The sequence below is a fragment of the Vidua chalybeata genome, chromosome 13 (genome assembly GCF_026979565.1).
Source record: "Vidua chalybeata isolate OUT-0048 chromosome 13, bVidCha1 merged haplotype, whole genome shotgun sequence".
In the NCBI taxonomy this organism is placed as follows: Eukaryota; Metazoa; Chordata; class Aves; order Passeriformes; family Viduidae; genus Vidua; species Vidua chalybeata.
This window is the reverse complement of record NC_071542.1, coordinates 1367762-1389449: the sequence shown is the minus strand read 5'-3', so window position 1 is coordinate 1389449 and position 21688 is coordinate 1367762. Positions and strand designations below refer to the sequence as shown.

Genomic DNA, 21688 nt, shown 5'->3' with positions numbered 1-21688 from the left:
ATGGCTGAACTCACCCCTCCACTGCAGCCCAGTGAGGATGCCCAGCACTGCTGAGTCCAACTCACTCCTGTGCACAGCTGGGAGCAGGAGGTTGGCTCCTGCAGGGACAGGGTGGGGACACTGTGCCCCCAGAGCACTGTGGGCCCCCCCTCCCTGCTGGGGTATGGCTTGCTTTGTCCTAAATTGCCTGTTGTCGCTCGATGCTCTCAGAAGCATCTGGTTCAAGGGTGAACATCTCCCGCCCCGTAATTTATGGCTGCCAGGTGGGCTTAGAGCTGACTCGGGGATTTTTGCCTCTGCTTGCTCCCTGTCAGCACAGCAGATCGCTCCCTGCTCCGTGGGCTGGGGAGCAGGGGACAGCCCAGGGACAGCAGTGACAGTGGCCAGGCAGTTGCCCACCCCTTGGGGCATCCTCAGGAGCACACTCAGGGGCAGAGCCTGGGCTCCCTTTTGGGTCATCACCCAAGTTTGGCTTTCCTGGGGCTGCTCCTCCCGCACCAGGGCAGCCTGTGCCTGTCACACTGGAGCAAACCCCACGCACGTCAGCGCTTCAATCTGGCTCCAGGCTGCATTTCCAGGCACAGGCCCAGAATGGCATCTTTCCTCCCAGCACTGAGCCCAGGCAGGGACACTGGGCAGGTCCTGCTGTATTTAGCACCAAGGCAGCGCTCTGGTGCGTCCATCTGCGCTCTGGGGCCGAGGCCGGGACCTTCCCGCGGGAAGGGACTGTACTCGGAGCCCTCAGCCCGGGGTGGCAGGTGGTGAGGACAGGGGTCAGTGGCTGCCACAGCTCTGAGCATGAGTTTTCCTTTGGCTTGCACTGGGTTTGCTCGTCGCCTAAAGGCAGCGAGTCCGGCAGCTGCTGCTTTTTTTGTCGATTCTTTTTTTGTGATTGAGGAAGGAGAACCACGCTTATGCCAAGGGCTGTGGCTCTCACGGGCTGGGCTGTGCATCAGGGCGTGGCCTGATCCTCTGCTCCTGCCTGGCAGCTCCTGCTGGGCCATGGCCAGCACCCTGGAGGGGAGCTCGGGTATGTTTCAGGGTCTTGGAGTAAATCTGGGAGGGCTTTGTGGAAAGCAGTTGCGCAGGGGCTGTAAAGCCACGCATGCATTGTTGGCCCACAGCTCACACAAAAATCACAGTTTGAGTCGTTTTTAGAAGGGCATCTCTTAATATCCACATCACCTTGAGGCACAACTATTTCTCTCCGAATCAGGCAGAGGTAAATGGGAGCCAGAAGTGATTTAAAGCTCATCTTAGCTCAGAATTCTCCAGCTTATTTATTGTCTTTCTCCCAAAGCTCTTCTGTGACTCTGGCTATTAAGATTACGGATGTTTTTGTCAGGGATTGTATTTATCACAGATTTAAATTTAGCTAGAACTAATAACACGTGAGGTGTGTCTAGACTTTAATTCTGGGCTGTGCTCGTCGGTAACGCCACACAGATTCTGCTTCATTCAGCCATTGCCTCTTTGCCGATATTTGACTCACTGATACCGCGCAGCTCTGGCTGCGCCGAGGCTGCACTGGGGATGACAGCACTGGACAAGGTGCTTTGGAGGTGCAGTCCCCTTCCTGCTGGTGGAGAGGCAGGATTGAGCCTGGGGGAAGTTGGATTCAGCTCTGCCCGTTCCCCATGCCCAACAGGGACCAGAACAGAGCAGCACATGCAGGCAGAGTGGAGCGTTTGGCCCAGCACACAAACAAGGCTGGTGCCTGGCACTCTTAATGAGCTGAGTGTTTTCAGTCCTGCTGTAATTAAGCCCCTCAGACTGTATTTTGTTTTGCGTGCCGTGTTTTGCTGTCTTTGATGGCTTTCTCAGCACGGCTGTGAAGAGCAGGAATTGGTTTCTGAGAAAAAAGGCTGCAGGCGAGCCAGCGCTCAGTAACAAGCATGTGGGGGGAGAGCAGTGCCCAAGAGGCTCCTGGCCATGGGCACCCACTGGCAGCCCAGCCCCAGCCGGGGCTGCAGCATGAGCCTGGGGAACAAATCCATATCCAGCCTGGGCCATGCCAACCAGGGGGCCACCGGCCCCAGTCCCAACCCCAACCCAGCGGCATGGCAGTGGTAGCAGCAGCCCCGTTTGTATCTGTACTGCTGCCCAGCACCAGGGAGGTGACGACGTGGGAGATGATGGATTGTAAATACCCAGAAAATGGCTCCTTGCAGCCTGGCTGGGGCCCAGGCACTCCCACTGGAAATGTTTCCACTGGACTGGGACATGGCGGCCCAGGGCCAGCAGGAGGGAGCTCAGCATCACTGCCAGGGGAGCTCGGCAGGACCAGCTCCCATCCCTGCACCCCTTCACTTTGGGGTGGTGTGTTCAGCGTGATCCCCATTGAGCAGCCCCACTGCCGAGGGAGCAGGGAAAGGGCGGGGTGGAAGAGGACAGTGAAATGGGAGGAAACCACAGAGGGTTCCTCTGGGGACACTCCAGGCCCTCACAGCCCATCACTGGCTGTGATGAGGCTGGGGTTTTCCAAGATGGTGCTGTGGACAATTTTTATGACCAGTCCATCATCTCCCATCCTTGTATCTTACAAAGAAATTTTGAATAATTTTTTGGGAACAAAAGTGATCCTTGGGTCATATATCTGTATGAAATGATGAATATGAGCAGACGCAATGGCAGGAATGTGCAGAACGTGTACCAGCTCCATAAATAGTGCTAGAGCAGGGAAAGTAATGGACAGGATATACAGTGATGGATACAAACGGAGCCAATGGAAGTAATGGATTGGGTGTGTTTGGTGATAGCCATAAATAGCATTAGTGGGAGTAGTGCAGAGAGTAACATAACAATAGATATAAACAAGGGCTGGAGTAGCCAGAGATCTAATATGCAATATTGATATGATTTGATTCCTCATAACAGCCTGAACAAGGAAATAAATGCAACAAAGGCAGCGTGACAAGGAGCATCCGCTTCTGCTGGGCCAGGATGGCTCTGGGCTGGGGCACAAGCCAGACCATGAGCCCCCAGGGAGTTCTCCCAGCCCTCCCCAGGGACATCAGCAGGAGGCTGGGTCTTTCTCAGCTGACACCAGGCAGCTCCCTCATTATCCAGAGCCCCCCTGGACCTGACTTGAGGCTACAGCTTGCTCTTGTAGGCAGTGTCTGCCCAGTTGCTTTTTCTGTGGGGGGAATGGTTTGGGTCTGCCCTTGCAGGCTAGCATGCTGGGAGGCAAGGAACTGGCCCTGGGGATACACTGAGAGCAGCTGGGCCATGGGGGAGCACAGAAGGAGGGAGGGAGCTGGCTCCCACTGTGCTGTCAGTGTTGCTCGCCCCAAGTGGGGCTCCCCCAGATGCTCCATCCGGTGCTCAGCTCCTCTGTTTGCAAAGCAGCCTTTATATTCAGGCTCCATCTACAGGGAACAGAATAATTTCCAGAGCTTAAAATAGGATGTAGATAGATGTGTTTCGTATTAAATTATTTTTTTAAGAAGCAGAGGAATCTGTCTGTATGACACAGATTCCTCAAGGCCTTCCACTCAAAAGTCTGTGCACGTTCAGTCATCAAGTGGAAAGTCAGAGAGTGGGAAGGAGAGAGGGTCTTGAAGCCAAAGGGCTGCATTTCAGCTGGAAAATTAGACCCTCTGCTTGTGCATTGGTGGTGCCTTTTGCCTTACCGTCACCTCTGCCGGGACACCAAACCCTTCGCCGTGGCCGTGCCCGTTGTTTGCTCACGTGCCCCTTGCTCTTTCTCTCCCACTGTTACCTGCAGGTGAGAGATAGGATGGTAGCTGGGGAGGCGAGTATGCGCAGCCCAATCCTGGCCTGCTGGCAGCCAATTCTCCTTCTGATGCTGGGATCCATCCTGTCCGGCTCCGCCACGGGCTGCCCGCCGCGCTGCGAGTGCTCTGCCCAGGAGCGCGCCGTCCTGTGCCACCGCAAGCGATTCATGGTCGTGCCAGAGGGGATCCCCACCGAGACCAGGCTGCTGGACTTGGGCAAGAATCGCATCAAGACACTCAACCAGGATGAATTTGCCAACTACCCTCACCTGGAGGAGCTGGAGCTAAACGAGAACATTATCAGTGCCATTGAACCTGGGGCTTTCAACAACCTCTTCAACCTCAGGACGCTGGGGCTCAGGAGTAACAGACTCAAGCTGATCCCTTTGGGGGTGTTTACTGGACTCAGCAACCTTACCAAGCTAGACATTAGTGAGAATAAAATTGTGATCCTCCTAGATTACATGTTCCAGGACTTGTACAACCTGAAGTCTTTGGAGGTGGGTGACAACGACCTTGTCTACATCTCCCACCGGGCCTTCAGTGGCCTCAACAGCCTGGAGCAACTGACCCTGGAGAAATGCAACCTGACCTCCATCCCCACGGAGGCCCTGTCTCACCTTCACGGCTTGATCGTGCTGCGCCTGCGCCATCTGAACATCAACACCATCCGGGATTACTCGTTCAAGAGGCTGTACCGGCTCAAGGTCCTCGAGATCTCACACTGGCCCTACCTGGATACTATGACATCCAACTGCCTCTACGGGTTGAACCTGACCTCCTTATCCATCACCCACTGCAACCTGACGTCCATCCCGTACGTGTCGGTGAGGCACTTGGTTTACCTCCGGTTCCTGAACCTGTCCTACAACCCCATCGCCACCATCGAGGGCTCAATGCTCCATGACCTGCTCAGGCTCCAGGAGATCCAGCTGGTGGGAGGGCAGCTCACCACGGTCGAGCCCTTCGCCTTCCGCGGCCTCAATTACCTGCGCATCCTGAACGTGTCAGGGAACCTGCTGACCACCCTGGAGGAGTCAGCTTTCCACTCGGTGGGCAACCTGGAGACGCTCATCCTCGACAACAACCCCTTAGCCTGCGACTGTCGGCTGCTCTGGGTTTTCCGGCGGCGATGGAGGTTGAACTTCAACAAGCAGCAGCCCACCTGCTCCACCCCCGAGTTCGTCCAGGGCAAGGAGTTCAAGGACTTCCCTGACGTCCTCCTGCCCAACTACTTCACCTGCCGCCGAGCACGAATACGGGACCGCAAACCTCAGCAGATCTTCGTAGACGAAGGCCACACGGTGCATTTTGTCTGCCGGGCAGATGGGGACCCGCCGCCCACCATCATGTGGCTCTCTCCCCGGAAGCACCTCATCTCTACCAAAACCAACGGGCGGCTCACTGTCTTCCCTGACGGCACGCTGGAGGTGCGCTACGCCCAGATCCAGGACAATGGCACCTACCTATGCATCGCCAGCAACGCGGGTGGCAACGACACCATGCTGGCCCACCTGCACGTGCGCAGCTACTCCCCAGACTGGCCCCACCAGCCCAACAAGACCTTCGCGTTCATCTCCAACCAGCCCAACGAGAGCGATGCCAACAGCACGCGCGCCACCGTGCCTTTCCCCTTTGACATCAAGACTCTCATCATCGCCACCACCATGGGCTTCATCTCCTTCCTGGGCGTCGTGCTCTTCTGTCTGGTGCTCCTCTTCCTGTGGAGCCGTGGGAAAGGCAACACCAAGCACAATATTGAAATCGAGTACGTGCCACGGAAGTCCGACGCGGGCATCAGCTCTGCCGACGCGCCGCGCAAGTTTAATATGAAAATGATTTAACCAGGCAGCAATTTGCAAATAATAATGGTGTTGTTTGTTTTTTTTTAAAAAAAAAAAGAACAAATGAACAAATAAAAAATAATTAACAAACATTGTTACAAACATACCGACCTCTCTCCTTCCACCGTGCCCTCTGCCCCTGTCCAAACCCACTGCGCCCGCACTGTCACCACCTCCTCCTCCTCTTCTTTATACCAGGAAAACATTCAGCCGATGTCTTCAGGACTCCTGTGTTTGTAAGGACTTTGTCTGATGGACTCTGGTGTCAGATATAACTCTGAGAGGGGAAAAACAATTGGGGGGGGGGGGAAGAAAAAAAAAAGAAATAAAATCAATAAAAAAGTTACGAACTTTCTTCTGTAACTTTGATTTCAATAATTATGGATTTTTATGAAAACTTGAAATAATAAAAAAACCCTATTTCCTATAGATAGTTGGAATGAAAAATTTTGACTTCTTGATCTGTCCAGTTCTGTACCTGGCAAGTGCTTGCTTTCTTGCCTCAGAGGCACTTCCCAGATGCCTTGCCAAGAGCAACCCCAGGCCAGGGCGAGTCTCCTGCTGACATCACAGGCGCCTCCCGCGGTGCCCTGTGTGGCACCAAGATGGGTTTGACTATTTTTCCTCGTTTTATAGTCAGTTCCCCTGCCCATCCCCAAAGGTTGTGGAGCAGGGCCGTGACACTGATGTCCATAAGCAGTATGGAGCAGGGCTGTGCTTTCCTGCCCTCTGTGTGGGAGGAGGATGCAGAGCCCCATTGCAGGGCTGGCCCTGCCCATGGCCTCCAGGCTAGGAGCCAGGGGGGCCGGGCTTTGCCTGGGCAGGGCTGGTGATCTTACTGCTTCTTACATGGGGAGAGGATCTCCTGGCAGCCTTTGTAGCAGTACCAGGGTGTCTCCTCTCCTATAGGGGACGAGCTGGCTCCTGTGCTCTGCACAGCCGTCCTCATGGGCAGGGATGTGACACATCCATTGGCAGCAGCCACTTGGATGCCTCCAGCAACTGGTGCCTAGAGCAGCCCCAGCACTGCTCCCCACCTGCCTGTAATTCAGCACCTGATCACTGGCAGCCAGACTCTCAAGCACCCTCAGGCACATCCAAGGGAATTCAGCCTTCAGGCTCACAGGAGACCTCGTCTGACAATGGCATTCCATAGGTCTACAAACACGGGCATAGGCTGAGGCAGAGAATAGGCACAGGCTGTGGCACTGTCTGCCCTTGCCTAGCAGCAGTGTGCCCATCACCATGAGGTCTGGTCACAGCAACATCCTGCCTTCGCTCAGCTCTTGGACTTGGATCAGGTCTGGAAGGTCTGGGTTGCCTCACAGAACCATGGAATGGGTTGGGTTGGTTGAAAGAGACCTTATCTCATCTCCACAAGAAAAGGGGAGAGAAATAGGGATTAAATTGGCCACTGGGCTTCCAGGGCTGGACACACAAAACATCCCTGCAAATGGTGTCAGTATGGGCACTGAAGGTTTTATAATCCTTACTGAATCAGCAGGTGCTTCCCAACCTGCCCAGCTGCCACCAAGAGGGTGGCACCACACTGACCCCCCTGGCCCACCCAGCCTCAGTGACACTTCTTAGACAGATAAGCCCAGATTTTCATTCTTGATTTGTAAAGCACCTAAGGAGTCTCCAGGGATCAAAGTCACTACAAGATGGTAAAATCTAAGTGCCAGGAGCCTGGAGTCCTAATAGGGGAAAGAATGGATTTCCTTTTCTTTCAGCAGTGTGCCATCCTAGAAGAACCAACTTGAAGCATCTGTGCTGTGAGGAGGGGAGCTTTTGCTGATTTCAGCTTTCTGTTCATCTTCAAACAAAACATTTTATGTTTCTTTCTCCACAGCAAGTTTCAGAAGCTTTGATTTGTTCTTTCCTCATCTCTAACACATCCTTCCTTTGTAACTTTGAAACTAATACATTTTTAAAAAGCCTTTGGCTTTTGTTTTGCTTTTTAAAAGAGCCAAAGCAAAATGTTCTTCATGGGCTTCCCTCCCATCAGTGTTTAACCAATATTTCCAGCAAGCTAAGCACAAAACTGCCAACAGCAACTGACAAACCTAGGGGTGAAGCTGAAGGCAGGCTCCAGAGACTGCAGATCCTGCTCCAGGGACTCAGAGCAGCACTCCCCTGGGACAGGCAGGGATGCACAAGGGCCTCAGCCCTTGGAGGACGATGCCAACCAAGCAAGAAAGAACTTTAGGCACAGAAAGCTCAGTCTGAGCCTGGTTGCCAGGACTGGCACAAACTCAACCAGTGGCTCAGCAGAGAGGTGGAAGGGGGGTGTCTCCATGACCCTGGACAGCTACAGGCACTGGCCATCCAAAAGAGCTGCTTACTTGGCTCCAGTTATCACTTTTAATGCTGTAATGGAAAGAGTTAATTCAACACACATAGATTTAAAAAAATACTAATAACCAAGTCCAATGAGGAATTTGCAACACATTACAGATCCCCAGCAAAGGGGGAACCAAATCTTTCATTGTCAAAAAAGGTTTAAAAAAAAAAAAAAAAAAAAGAGAGCAAATTATTTCTTCTCTGTAGAACATCTCAGGAATTTTCCCAGCCCAGCCCTGTCACAGAGCCCCACAGCTGTACCCAGCCCCACCACCTCTGCTGCCCAAAACCCTCCTGGGGGAGGCCACACTGCTGCCTTAAATCCCAAGCTGCAGCTCAAATCCCTCATTGGTGAGTATGCCTGATGCTCTGTGGCACTGCCACACACTTTGTTACCCACACTGATTTTTTAATCTTCGATGCTTTGTGAACTAGATAATTTTTTTCCCAGTCACCATGTGATTGAAGCAGATGGATGGAGCAGAAGAAAAGCATCTCAGAGTAGCCAGCAACTAAGCTCAGCCATGTTCATAGCTGGTAAAAACAAGGAAAAAACCCAAACCCAAAGAATAGACTCTCTTTCTCTCCTTTGTTGAAATTTACAGTCTGTTTCTATTGCAGTTTAATCAGGAGTGAGAAAGCAGAGGCTGGGTTCCAGCACTGCTCTTCAGGAAACCATGGCCCATGTGTCAGAGCCAGACAACAGTTTCCACTTGCTTCTTTTGAATCACAATAAATACAAAGCACTTTATAAAACAGTTTAAAAGAGGTAGCCAAAAACCCCAGGGAGCTGTGCTTAGGGCATGGAGGGCAAACCTAAGCCTTACCTCCTCTGCTTCCTAGACTGGGAGTCCCATGGGGATCTTCATGACAGGCAGCGTGTGTGGGGACACAGCAGGGAGGAGGATGAGCAGTTCAACAGCACTTCCAGCCTGGGAACATCACCCAGCCCAGGCCCCTCCCTCCCCACCAGCTCCAAGTGTTCCCCCACTGCCCGGGGCCCATGGCTGGCAGGTGCCTGGCAGGCAGGAGCAGGGTTATGAGCACCCTGCAGGACACCCACCAACTCCCTGGCCCTCCCCATCGATCCCTGTGCCACTCAGCTCCTCTCCATGGATCACCAGAGGTATGCAGGGGTAAGGGTGGGCAAAGAAGAAGGTGTCAGGCTGGCCCTTTAGCTTCCTGTGCCCGCAGCTCCTCTGCTCTGCCTGCAGCCCCCCAGCTCTGCCCACAGCCCCTCTGCTCTGCCCACAGCCCCCCAGCTCTGCCCACAGCCCCCCAGCTCTGCCCACAGCCCCTCTGCTCTGCCTGCAGCCCCCCAGCTCTGCCCACAGCCTCCCAGCTCTGCCTGCAGCCCCCCAGCTCTGCCCACAGCCCCCCAGCTCTGCCTGCAGCCCCTCTGCTCTGCCTGCAGCCCCAGCTCTGCCCACAGCCCCTCTGCTCTGCCCACAGCCCCTCTGCTCTGCCTGCAGCCCCTCTGCTCTGCCTGCAGCCCCCCAGCTCTGCCCACAGCCCCCCAGCTCTGCCCACAGCCCCACAGCTCTGCCCACAGCCCCTCTGCTCTGCCTGCAGCCCCCCAGCTCTGCCCACAGCCCCCAGCTCTGCCTGCAGCCCCTCTGCTCTGCCCACAGCCCCTCTGCTCTGCCTGCAGCCCCTCTGCTCTGCCTGCAGCCCCCCAGCTCTGCCCACAGCCCCTCTGCTCTGCCCACAGCCCCTCTGCTCTGCCTGCAGCCCCTCTGCTCTGCCTGCAGCCCCCCAGCTCTGCCCACAGCCCCTCTGCTCTGCCCACAGCCCCTCTGCTCTGCCTGCAGCCCCCCAGCTCTGCCCACAGCCCCTCTGCTCTGCCCACAGTCCCTCTGCTCTGCCTGCAGCCCCCCAGATCTCTGCCCACAGCCCCCCAGCTCTCTGCCTGGGCTTGCTGCCTTCCCCTACTTCTATCAGGCCTTATCACACTTAATTTTACTCCTTCTCTCACTAACTGCCCTCTCTCTCTTATCTCAGCTTCAGAGCCAATATTTTACTCTCTCCCTTCTTCTTCCTTATCTCTTTTTTTTTTTTTTTTAAATACTTTCTGCCTTCTGTGCTGCTCCCTCGCTCTCCTGCCATTTCTCTCTGTCAAGAGCTCTCCTGAATCCACCACGGCTGTGCTTCCTGCAGTCCCCTCTGAACACAAGTTTCTCCCCCTCATTTCTGCCTCCCTCCTCCCCTGGCAGGGTCTCATCCTGCTTCCACCACAGTGAACAGCACACAGAGAGGTGGAGGGAAAAAAGATCTTTGGGCTTTGATTCCCTTTTCTCCTTTTTCCCTTCCCTCTCTTTCCCCATCTCCTGCCTTGTGCCTCTTTTTCCATCTCCACAGGGGCTCTCCAGCCCTGCCCAGCCAGTTTGCCAAGAGACAAGGCAGGGACTCTGCAATCCCTGCTTCCAGGCTTTTGCAGGACACAGCACAGGAGAAGGGATTTGAGGTGCAGGGGCTCAAAGCCCCAGAGGAGATGGCCCTGCCAAGGTACACATAGCTCCTCTAAGAAAAAGCCTATTGCTTTCCCCTCTTTTTCCTGGATCTGTATCTGCATGCTTATGATAGATTTACTGTGATTCTATCAGTTTATGATTAAAACTCATAAATTTTACTAGGCCTTTTTCTTATTTTCCATAATCCTCAGGATTCAAGGCAATCAGATTTTAACTGGAAAGCATGGGCTGTTCTGTTAGTCCCAGTGTAATGGGGAATGGTTCATTTCTCAATCCACCCCCGTTATTGGTGGTACTGAAGGAATACTGTCCTGTGAAAGAGATTTTTTTCTCAGCTCCCTTTAAAGCAATGTCCTTACCTGAGAAAAGGACTAGAGGAACAACACAAATTGTGACTAAAACACAGTTTGCCCTGCCACTGTGGTTTGTTCCCATGCTGATGTTTCCAAGCAGAGTTTCCCTGCAGATTTGGGTGGATGCTGAGGGTCTCAGGGTGACCAGCCTGCAATGAACAGGGTGGCAGGTGTGAGTCCCTGTCAGCTGCTCCATGTCAGCTTCTACCACCAGGCAGTGGGTAGCTCCAGCTCCTCTGGAGATTTCATCATGTGCCTGTTACGATCCAGGTAATAAGACATTTCATTCAAATGAGCAAATTTATTCCAGTGGCACTTTAATAACAAAATCAATTAAACTACACTTCCCAGCAGGGCTTTATCATATGCTACAGCTACAGCATATTGCCTGGATATACTAAATTCTCTCTCTGAAATAAAGTGCAAAGTTTAGAAGACAGATGACACCATTTGCAGCACTAGTAGAATAATACCCTAATAAATCTGTGGCCACCTGGGCACTTCAGAGTTGTCACACACTGCACTTGGTGGCCACTGGGAACTTCCCAAAGACAGTGAGAACTGGAATGAGACCTTTGTGCTCCTGGGGCTCGGAGTGCAGATGTAGGGAGCGTGGGCTCTGGAGCACAGCCCTGTGTCAGAGCAAGGAGGCATCCATGCACACAGACCAGCCAGAGGACAATGCCTATGGGAACACAAGACCTGGGTGTCAGTGCAGGCTACCTTATCTGTGGTGGCTCTCTCTGAAAGGAGTGGCTCTGACCAGGCAGAACGGCGAGCATCCAGCTTGGAGACCAGGCTGGCCTCTCCCAGCAAAGCTCTTTGGTGTCACCACCAAGCTAGAAAAATGACGGGACAGTCAGGAAAGGCTGCTGGTCCTGCAGGCAGCACCTGGGAAAGGCAGCTGCCCAAGGAAGTACCCAGGTAAGGGAGCAGCTGCTGCCCTGCCCAGTGCCGTGCTCCCCTCCACGCAGGATCCCAGCCCTGAACCCTGCCCTGGGCTTTGTGGCTGCCCTGCCCAGGGCCATCCTTCTCACTCCCTGCCCACCTCCAGCCCCCCCTCAATTACCCACTGCTGCTTCATCGCTATTTCCCCTATTGTCACACTGCAGCACCCTGCCTGAAGAGATTATGGCTCTTCCCTCCTCCATCATCCTCCCAGACCATCATCCATCAGCTCTCCAAACCCTGCCCTGCTCTCAGCCATTCCCATCTGCCAGTCAGCCATTTCCCACCAGCTCTCTCCTCCTCATCATCACTTCAGCTTGTGCTTCCCAAGCCTATCAGTGTTCCCCAGCCTTGAGTGCTGCGAAACTAATTAGCTGACTACAAAGACTGAGGAATAATTAGGGACTCCTCTGAAAGCCCAGAACTAGGGCATCTCGCCTTAAAGAAACGCCAGCGAATGTCTCTGTGCTCCGCTGAGGCCGCGATTGCTTCGGGCACACGATTACCGACTCACCGTCCCTCGGCTCCCGCTCCAGGCGTGTTCACCAGAGGTGCCTCTGCCTCCATCTCACCCTTTAGGCAGGTGCTTTCTGGGTTTTTTTGGCTCGTGTCCCTGCACCTAAAGCCAGCTCCTCCCCAGATCTCCACTGCTAGCCAGGCACGAAAGCAAGTAGGCAGCATTCCTGGAGATGCTGGTGCTGCCTCCTCAGCAGTGCACCATCTCCATCTCTCTCTCTGGGGGAAAGCTAGAGCCAAGCATGGAAAATAGCAGGAAAAACATTTGCAAATTTTTTCTTTCAGCTGCTTTTGCTGGGTAGAAGAGAGGCTAAAACAGTCTTTCCCCTGGGCAGCTCCACTGTGATGGGCAAGAGCCTGCCCTGCCCCATTTTGGAGCCTCTACAGAGCAGGGTGATACAAGAGGAGGATTTGGGGGCTGCACAGGTCCTTCTTCCTCACACACGGCCCATGCTGGGGACTCCCCATGTGAGCACACGGAAGTTCCTGGTGACACACACCCTCCAAGGAAATCTCCCTCCCTCCTGCCTCTACCAGCTAATGAGAGCTGAAGGCAGCCCAGACTGAGGTGTCCCTGACCTTCAGCATTCACTCATCTCCTGGCACTGTGAACCATCCCTCCTCCAAACACTGTCTGTGCCTGAGGAGCTACACACAGTTGTGGCACTTACTAATGATATTTAATAACAACCTGACACTCAGCCCCTGCATCTTACCCAGGGACTCGAGGCACCCTGATAATAGCCTCAGCCATTTGTGGAGGAGCAGGGGAAGGTGCAGCAGGGCATGGGGACACAAGCCTTGCTTTAAGCCCTTTGGAAGAGCCTCTCCAATTTCTGCTCCCTTTGAACCTGCTCAGTGCAAGCTGAGCAGCCCCTCCTGCCCTTGCCTGTGGTGAGGAATGCTGGTGGCCAAAAGGACAACTTCTCTCCTTAGGGACCAACCACCAAAGGACCTCACACAGAGCCACAACTCCTTCCATCAGAGGTCTTGTGGCCTCTTGGGTTTGGTTTGTTGTTCTTAGTGTTTTCTAGTGCCTCAGATCCACAGCCACAGAAGGGGCAGAGAAGGAGAAGTGGGAAGAGGGTTCTAACTTGGCAGCCTACATCAAACCAAGCCTCATCTGATTGCATTCTGTAATGTACTCATGCCCCTGCCTGCAGCAGGAATTGTGGCAGTGGGTGCCACCCCCAGATCCTGCTTGCTGCCACCAGCAAGGTGCATTTACTCAGCACACCCAGCACTGTGCATATAAAATTACACTGCAAATACAGCTCCCTTTCCTCCAGGCCTGAAGGGTTAAGGATTTGCAGAGAGCAGTGAAGCCAGGCAGTACAGGCAAGGTTGGATACGCTATATCTGCACCTTCAAATGGACTGGAGCAGCTGCTCCCTTCTCCTGGGTGGCTGCTTAAAGGGACAATGCCAAGGTCAACTAGACCCAACCCTGGACCTGCCTTTTCTTTCTCATTTCTTTTTCCCAGGGCTCACAAGTGTTGACTATTCATATGGATGAGAATTCAGGACAAAAAGTGAGAGAGATTCAAACACCTTCATCTAAGAACCCTTCCCAGGCTGGCTGGCAAGGCAGCATCACCTGCTCCACAGCAGCTCACTGGCCCACTGCAGTCTGCTCCACAACCACAGGGGAAGAGACCCAGAGCTTTTTTAATTCCCCTGCTTCTCTCTCTGTGTACCTGGATAGCATGTTTTCACACCCACTGAGTGCTCACAGCATGCAAATCCTCTGTGGCAGAGTCAGTTTCGGGATAAAACCTCCACCTAAGCCATCAGGCTGAGAACAGAGGCAGGGCCAGGCTGTTTGCTCTGGAGCAAACCCCCTTGGTTCTGCACCAGAGGAGTCCCTGGGCATTGCTCCAGCCTGGCAGAGGGCTGCCACAGGCAGAAAGATGCAGGAGTGCAGTGGCTGCAGGCCCTCCAGCCCCCTCTAGAGTAAACCCCTCTGACAGGATGCTCTTGAAGCCGACCTGCCAGTGTCTCCACGTTGCTGGTGGCTCCAGGTGCAGGTGACTGAGCATTCAGCAAGGTTGTGCTGTCAGGACCCCAGCAACAGCACCAAAGCTGAGAGCATTCTTCAAAAGCAGAAGTGTGATGAGGAAGAAGAGACATAAAATCACCTGAGACAACCTTGCCCAGTGACAGAGGATCCTGCTCTGGCATCTTTTAAGGAGGATGAGAAGTGCCCTGAAAGTCTGAGATGGGCTGGGATCTGTGTGGAACTGGAGGCTTCTTCTGGCACAAGGCCCTCACAGATGGATGCTCAAGGCAGCAAACAGACAGACATCTTTATCCTGCAGTGCAAGTGGAGCTGTTCTTGTCTTTCAAACACACACCTAATCATTTCTAAAATCTCTGCCTCAGAACTATCTTTTTGATAAAAACTAATCACAGGCTTAAATTACAGATAACTACCCGATATTAAAAGAACAGTTTTAAAGGGAGGAAAGTTTAACGGTGCTCATTTTCCCTGCTTTTCTACAGCACACATCCTGGGCTATTTAACTGTAGAGCTTATGGAGCTTCATTCTGACAGCTCTCCTTTCCTTCAGATGTGGCTTCCACAAATGTTTCCCCTGGTTTCTTTGCCCACTCTGCCTCTGTTAGGTGAATCATTGCAGCAGTCACTGTAGCTCCAGCTGAGCCTAAGAAGCAAGCATGCTAAGAGCTTTATGAACACACACAAAGGAATCAACCTGGTGCTTAGAAGGCTGGACCCAAAACCATCTACACAGGGAATGAGGGACTCACAGGTGCTTGCGAAGGATCGGGGCTATAACAGCTCAACAGAGACGAGAAGGTAAAAAAAATAAATCAAAGCTGCAAGAGGCTCAAGAGGCCGGCTGAGGACAGAGGTCTGTGTCCACAGCTCTGCCAGCCCCTGTGCTGCCAGCCAGAGGGATGGAGCTGCTGTTGGGCTGGCAGGAATGATCCAGCTCTAGGTGCTTTTAAGCACAGCACAATCCAGGCTCACGCTGGCTTCTTCTGCTCTGCAGGGAACAATGGCTTTGATCAACAGAAGATTGCCAAGTTAATTGTAATGATATTCTAATAAAGCTGGGGAGATTAATTACGGCTCTTTATCAGCGCTGGCCCTCTGCCAAGGGTTGGCAAAATTGTTTGCCTCTGTTTCTTGTCATTTGAATTTAGGAGAAGAAAGGAGGAAGTTGGGCGCCTTGTTTTCCTGCAGCAATCAGGAGCGTGGCCTTGTGCCCCGCTCACGCTCACAGCTCGCTGTGCTGACGGGGGGAGCGGGGGGCACACAGGGAAAGCAAATGGAGAGCGACAGAGCAAACCAATTAGACATGATGCAGCACAATTACACTCCGAGTCAATAAGTGGGCTGGTGCAGAGAAGGATGACGTGCAGACCACAGACGTTGCTCCACGGCGGGCACAGCCGAGGCACGCTGCACCTTCACAGGCTGGGGAAGACAAGACACACACGCAGTGCTTGCCAGGAGGGCTCACAGGAGCAGTGCTGACAGCAGGCAGAAAAGCCTCGTGGCCTTCATTCCTGCTCATGCCACTCCAGCACAGCAAAGAGAGTGTCCAGAGAGCAGCCAGAGCCCTGCTAAGTGGCCTTGGGGAACATGAGACTCAACCCTCCCTATTTCACTTGACAAATAGCTCTTCCTTCCAGGGAAGATTTAGCAGTGCCCAGGCAGGTGAGAGACAGACCTGCAGAGGAATGATCCGGGCTGGAAGGCAGCAGATCAATCAGGCAGAGCTGCCTGTCTCACTCATGGAGAAGGGTGAAGAGGCCTTTCCTGCATCTGGCCAGCAGGAGATATGCTGGTGGAAGAGACTGTGAGTGAAACCAGGGAAGGAAACGTGCTCCTCACACAAACCAAAGAGCTGAGGATGAAAATAATACCACTTGTTTTTCAGCAGGCAATATAGCAGTACCAGAAACTTCCTACCGATGGTCAGAGGTTGCAGCTTTTAGGAAGAAACATGCCACCATCTAACCCATGCCTTCTCCAAGGGCAGCTATGGGACACACAGCAAATCCAGAGGTATTTCCCTGGACAGCTCTAGGAATTGCTCCAGTAGCATTGCTACTGCTTGTGAACCATGACGACACACTGGAGTCTAGATTAAGATTTTAAGTATTATTCCTTCCAAACAGAATGCATCCAGGTTTTCTGCACCTCCTGCTCAGGCAGGAGCAGCCCTGCAGGGTCCCTGCTCTCCCTGGGCAGCGGGGCTGGCACGTGGCACAGTGCAAGCCCAAGTTATTCATCCAGGCTGAGAATATGGCAGGAGTAGGCAGGGAGCACCAACTTCCGTGTGCAACACGGCGCTGACAACCTCTGGCTGCTTTTCCAAGTGCACTGAGCCCTTCTTGCCTGTGGAAGGAGCAGAACATGACAGCAACATCCTCTCTGTGCTAAAGCAGAGGACTCAGAGCAAGGTCACAACAGGCTCTAAGAGCAGGGTCCGTGTTTTGTACCATCGCCCTGATAACAATCCAGATAATTCTGTAGGGTTTTCAATGACCCGTAAAACTCACACCCGAAATGTTTGCTCCGACTGAGAGGAAAAATTGCTGATCTAAATACTTTTTTCCTGGAACATGACAGAAACAATTACTCATTTAGGCTTTTGTAAAGACTATTGAGTTTGGCAAAATGTCGCTCCAGGGTGTAAAAAATGGGAAAAAAAGTTTAAAAAATATTTATAAACCCTACTTTTTTTTTTTTTTTTAAGATATAGAAACTCCAGCTTTCTATTTCAGAACAAATCCTTACCTTGAACTGGAGTTTATTTTAAATACAAAGAAACAGACAAAACATTAAGAGAACAATTACCAAGATGAACAACACCAGAAAGCAAAGTGCCGTAGAACCTTCCATCACAACCTTCCATCCCAAGAAAATCTGTCCTTTGATACAGATTCTCGGCTACCAAAGTATTTCAGCAGCTTAAGACATTCCTTAAGAAGAAAATCTAATTTCCAGGTGCCTGGAGCCATTCTCCCTGCCTGCAATGGGTCTAGTACGGGTCTCTCAGAGGGCCAGGGACAGCACCACCACTCCAGCACGCACTACCCAAGATTCCCCATAAATAAAATCATCTGCGTCGCCTCCCGTGTTCATTTCACAGGCGGCTGCTCTGCTGACAGGTTTCACACGCTGCTACTGTGTCTTGTCAGCTTTATACTCTGAGGCCAACGCCAGCTCACCAGCTCTGATGTATATACATAAAAATAAACGGCTCAGAAACCCCAATAAAGTGACAGATAACATAATGGGACCCGGCTTCAGAAAATAAGCTTGTTTATGGAACCTCTGTGCCTCCAAATTTGATTTATGCCATGCGGGCTGCCTCTCAGCAGGGGTTTGGGGAGCAGGGCTTGCTCGTGCTCACTTCCCATGGGCAGTGAGGGGAACGTCACTGGTTAAGAGCTGCCTTTAGGGCTCCTGCTCTAAGACTGGCAGCATTAGTGTCAGGGGCAGAGAGCAGAGCTTCCCGCAGGATTTGGTTGATGTGATCTTCCTCCAGCTCCAACAGGTGCTTTGCATTTTTCCCACAGGCTGTCTCCATCAGGTCCAGTACCTGCCCACATCAGGGAAGAAGCTCTCTGACCCTCTTAACTCCCCTCCTTGTGCTTTCTGGGCTTGCCCACACTGTCTGCAAGCTGGAGGAAGCTGCAAAGAGCTCAGGGCTCCAGCAGCTGTCAGAGCACATGAAGTTAAACCAGACAGTGCCTAAAGGAGACCATGTGGGCTTCAAAGGGGAGAGCTCCTGATGGCACAAGCAGGTTCTCCTGGTAGTCCCTTTGCTCTGGGCTGCAGATGGTCCTTATTCAATCTTTTTCTCAAAGAGCTTCCTTGCAAACAGGGATAATCCTTCATTTGATGTTTGCTCCCTTGGATATCACTGTTCACAGCAAGCACTGCAATTTGTGTTTATTCTTGCCAAGCCATGTTTATTCTTGAGCCGCTTTGATTGTTACAGTGAAGGCTGGGACGGCTCTTTCAGTCAAAGTGCCTGTTTCTAGGGGGCTAATAATGAGACACTGTCAGTCTGGAGGCACAAGGGAAAAGATTGCAGCCCCTCCTCTCTCAGCAGTCAGCCTCTGCCAGACCCCACGCTTTGCTCTTCCCAGTCTTTGAAATGCAGCTGGGAGATCCTTTGCTCCAGCCTTGGCTGGAGGTGCCAATGGGATGCGAGCCGCAGCACCATTCCTGCAGAGGGGCACGGAGACTCCCGGGAAAAGCCGCACACACGCAGTGTGTAAATGCCGTGAGACCTGGGCGTTCAGGCAGCCCTGTGCCACGTGCCTGCTGTGGGCTGAGCCCAGCAGAACCTGCCTGGTGCAGCTGCACTGCTGGGACAGACACAGCAGAGCTCCTGGCCCAGCAAAGCATTTCAGAGCAACCCACGGGCACAGAGCTCCCGCCGCAGGGCGTGGGTCACGGCAATTCACTTCCATGTCCTACCCCATGATGGTTCACCCTGTCCCTGCACTCCTGTCCAGCTCCCAGGCTCCCATGTAAAGAGCAAATCCCCGGCTAACTGCTGCCAAGCATGGCCCACACCTGGAGAGGAAGAATTCCCCTGCAAGATGCAGGACCACACAGACAGACCTGCCACGGCACAGCAAGGGGACCTCTGCCTCGTGTGATAACCACGTGGCTCCATATCTCCTTGTTCCAATCTCCAGGCCCTCATACCCATTCAGATTTTAATCACACCTTACATTATGCTGTCATTTGTCTGGGGCTTACTACTAAGGAGGGCTGTGGGGGAGGTTTCCCCTCAAATTAAATAATTAAAATGTTTTTCTCAGGCTAAATAATTTTAATTTTCCCCTCCCAGCAGACCAGTGGCTATAAATATTTAATACATTGCTTGCTTCACTGCATCCAGTGTGTTGCCATTTTAGAAATCATTTCATTGTGTGTATTTTTCTTCTTTTAATTACAGTCGCCTGGTAGCAGACCACTTCAATAAATAATTAAAGGCAGGGGGCAGCCAGGATGCTTCAGGAGAGGTGGGCTGTGCTACCTGCATGGAGAAGTAGGAATGGAAAGAAGGGATTCATCCCATCCTGGCAGCCACCCTTGCTCCTGCTTGGTGCTGACCCCCACCTCCATGCTGCAATCCTGGCAGCTGATTTGGGGTTACCGGAATGTCGCCTCTGGGAAGGGCACGGTGCTTATCCAGCTCCTGTGCAGAGATCCATCCTGCCAATCCCTCCCTGGCAGGGGCCAGCAGCGAATGCCAGGGGATGGGTGTGAAAGCTGGCCAAGCGTGCACTGATACCTCCCCAGGACACTCCTCCAGCCGCCGGCAATCTGCGGCTGACAGACTTCCTGAGTTAGGCATCCTATCTCTCCTTTAAAAGCCTTCAATGGATTTATTTTTATTTTCTTCCAGGAATTTCTCTAATTACAAGGATAGCCCGAGCACTTCTTAACTCCTCTCTGCCCAAACCAGCCACTGATTTTCAGGTAGAAGTGCCCTCCATGCCTGCAGTGATAGGTGGGCTCCTGGTGATGCAGGGTGCAGCAAGGGGGAGCAGAGGTCAGAAACTGACCCCCCATGCTATTATAAGCTGGAAACCTGGGAGCTCTGGCCCTTCACTGCATGGCCAGATCCTGCTGTCCCCACAGCCACCAGCTCACGGCCCCAGCAGCCTGGCAAGGAGAGAGTTATCAGCTCCTGCAGCCACCACCGCAGCCAGCCCGGTGAATGGCATTAGCAAAAATGAATAGGAATACAACATGAAGCTAATAGGATCTGAGGGGAGCTCCTTAGACAAGTTGATTTCCAAATTGGACTGACTTTAACCTCACATAAATAAAAATGAACGCTTATAAAAGATGGTGGAAAAATCCATAAGGGCAGATGAAGGCACTGATGCATTTTTCTCTCCCTCCTGCAGTTGCAGTACCGAGCGGGGCTCTCTGTGCTGCTCAGGATCACCCCGACCCTGCCCCTGCTCCAGATTAGTCCAGGTATGTTGTGTCTGGGGCCAGACTTGGTCTGCAACAGCAAATACTGCCCTGAGGTGTGCAGGGAGGTTCAGCAGCAAGGTTCAGGACCAGGAAAGCTCCCCTGGGCCACCCCCAAGCACAGTGGAGCAGGCACCAAGCAAGATGGGGCAGGGGCTCAGCCTGCTCCACATCAGCGCTGAGCTGTACAAACCCAGCACAAACCCAGCTTCCATAGCCTGGCTCCCAGAGAAGCTCCCTCTCCAGTATCCAGATATAACCCAGAAGGACACAACATCTCCAGCCAGCATTCCAAATTCAGCTTGAATTCACCACTGCTTCCACAAAGCATGGCAGCAGGACAGGCACACATCACACAGGCACAAAGCCAGAAGGGTCTTGCGAGCTTGCATGTCTTTAGGCAAACACTGCTAAAGAAAGGTCCTGCACCAAAGGTCTTCAGCCTAAGCAGGCAATGGAAGAACAGCAAAAAAAAACCAGGATCACTGCCTCCTAGACAGGTGGTTCCTACACCTGCACCCGAGCCATTGTCACCAATGTGGGACAGGAGCTGGCAAATGAGGGGCTCTTCTTGCTCAAAGAGGAGCTCCCAGAGGCACCAGAGCAGAAAGCAAAGAGCTGGGAGACAATGGCGAGTGCTGGCAGAGGCTGTCACCAGAGGGTGAGTGACAGTGAGAAACCACGTGTGGAAAGGGACTACAGGGTTAACAGCAAAAAAAAGCTGTGAAAGGGCTGGAGAGCAGATACAGGTAACTGCTGTTTGCCAGCAGGAATCAGCAAAAGCAAGTAAAGCATGGGTGACATGAGCAAAATGACAGGCGCAGAAAATGATCCTTGCAGCAGAGCTCTGAACAGGCAGGAGTGGGAGAAGATTGCATTTGTCAAGGCCAGAGAAAAGGATGTTGAAGGAATTGAGCCGTGAGATGATGACACTCTGGGTGAGAATTTTAGCTGTACCTCAGCAACCTGAGGTGAGGGAATGAGGCAGGCCAGCACAGGCCCCTCCACAGACAACACTTTGCTGGCCTTTGGGAGAGGAGTAACCCTCAGGTACCCATGGGGTGCTTGCACATGGGTGCTGAGATCCCAGTCCAGGCAGAGGAAGGGCACTGGGGAGCTATCCCTGTGACCCAAACCATCTTACCGGCATTATAAGGGTCCTCAGACAGACAAGGCAAATGAAGGGCTACGGAGAAAACCAGGAAAGATGATCTGAGTTACCAGGGGAGGACGGGTCTTCAAGAGGTCTGCAGGATGAGGGAAATGTTTTGCCAGTGTGGAGCTGTTGCCAAGGAGAGCTTATCAGTATCAGGGAAAGCAGGGCACAGGGCCAGCCCTGCACTGGAACCAGAGGACCAGAAATGGCCACCAGTCACCAACAGCACATTCAAAAACCTACAGGAACTGGGGGGAAGAAAGGGGTGTGTGAGAGCTGACAGGGTGCAAGGCAAAAGGGAAAAAAAAACCAAGCCTGTCTGGGAAGGAAAGATCAA

General features: G+C 52.8%; 2 protein-coding genes across 4 annotated transcripts in view; one reads left to right on the top strand and one right to left on the bottom strand.

Moving 5' to 3' along the window:
• Window positions 1-5663, top strand: part of LINGO1 (leucine rich repeat and Ig domain containing 1) — a 64547-nt gene extending 58884 nt beyond the window's left edge. For both annotated transcript variants that reach the window (XM_053954330.1, XM_053954329.1), the window contains one exon: window positions 3728-5663. In XM_053954330.1, coding sequence (XP_053810305.1) covers window positions 3740-5581 — 1842 coding nt within the window. In that variant the 5' untranslated portion in view covers window positions 3728-3739 and the 3' untranslated portion in view covers window positions 5582-5663. The remainder of the gene's footprint in view (window positions 1-3727) is intronic.
• A 105-nt stretch (window positions 5664-5768) lies between these two features.
• The window catches only part of HMG20A (high mobility group 20A), a 175405-nt gene continuing 159485 nt past the window's right edge, over window positions 5769-21688 (bottom strand). Inside the window, exon 10 of one of the 2 annotated variants that reach the window (XM_053954331.1) lies at window positions 5769-5858. The gene's annotated coding sequence lies outside the window, so the exon portion shown is untranslated. Of the gene's footprint in view, window positions 5859-12421; window positions 12443-21688 lie in introns of those variants that run through there. The other variant, XM_053954334.1, reaches the window with a different exon arrangement.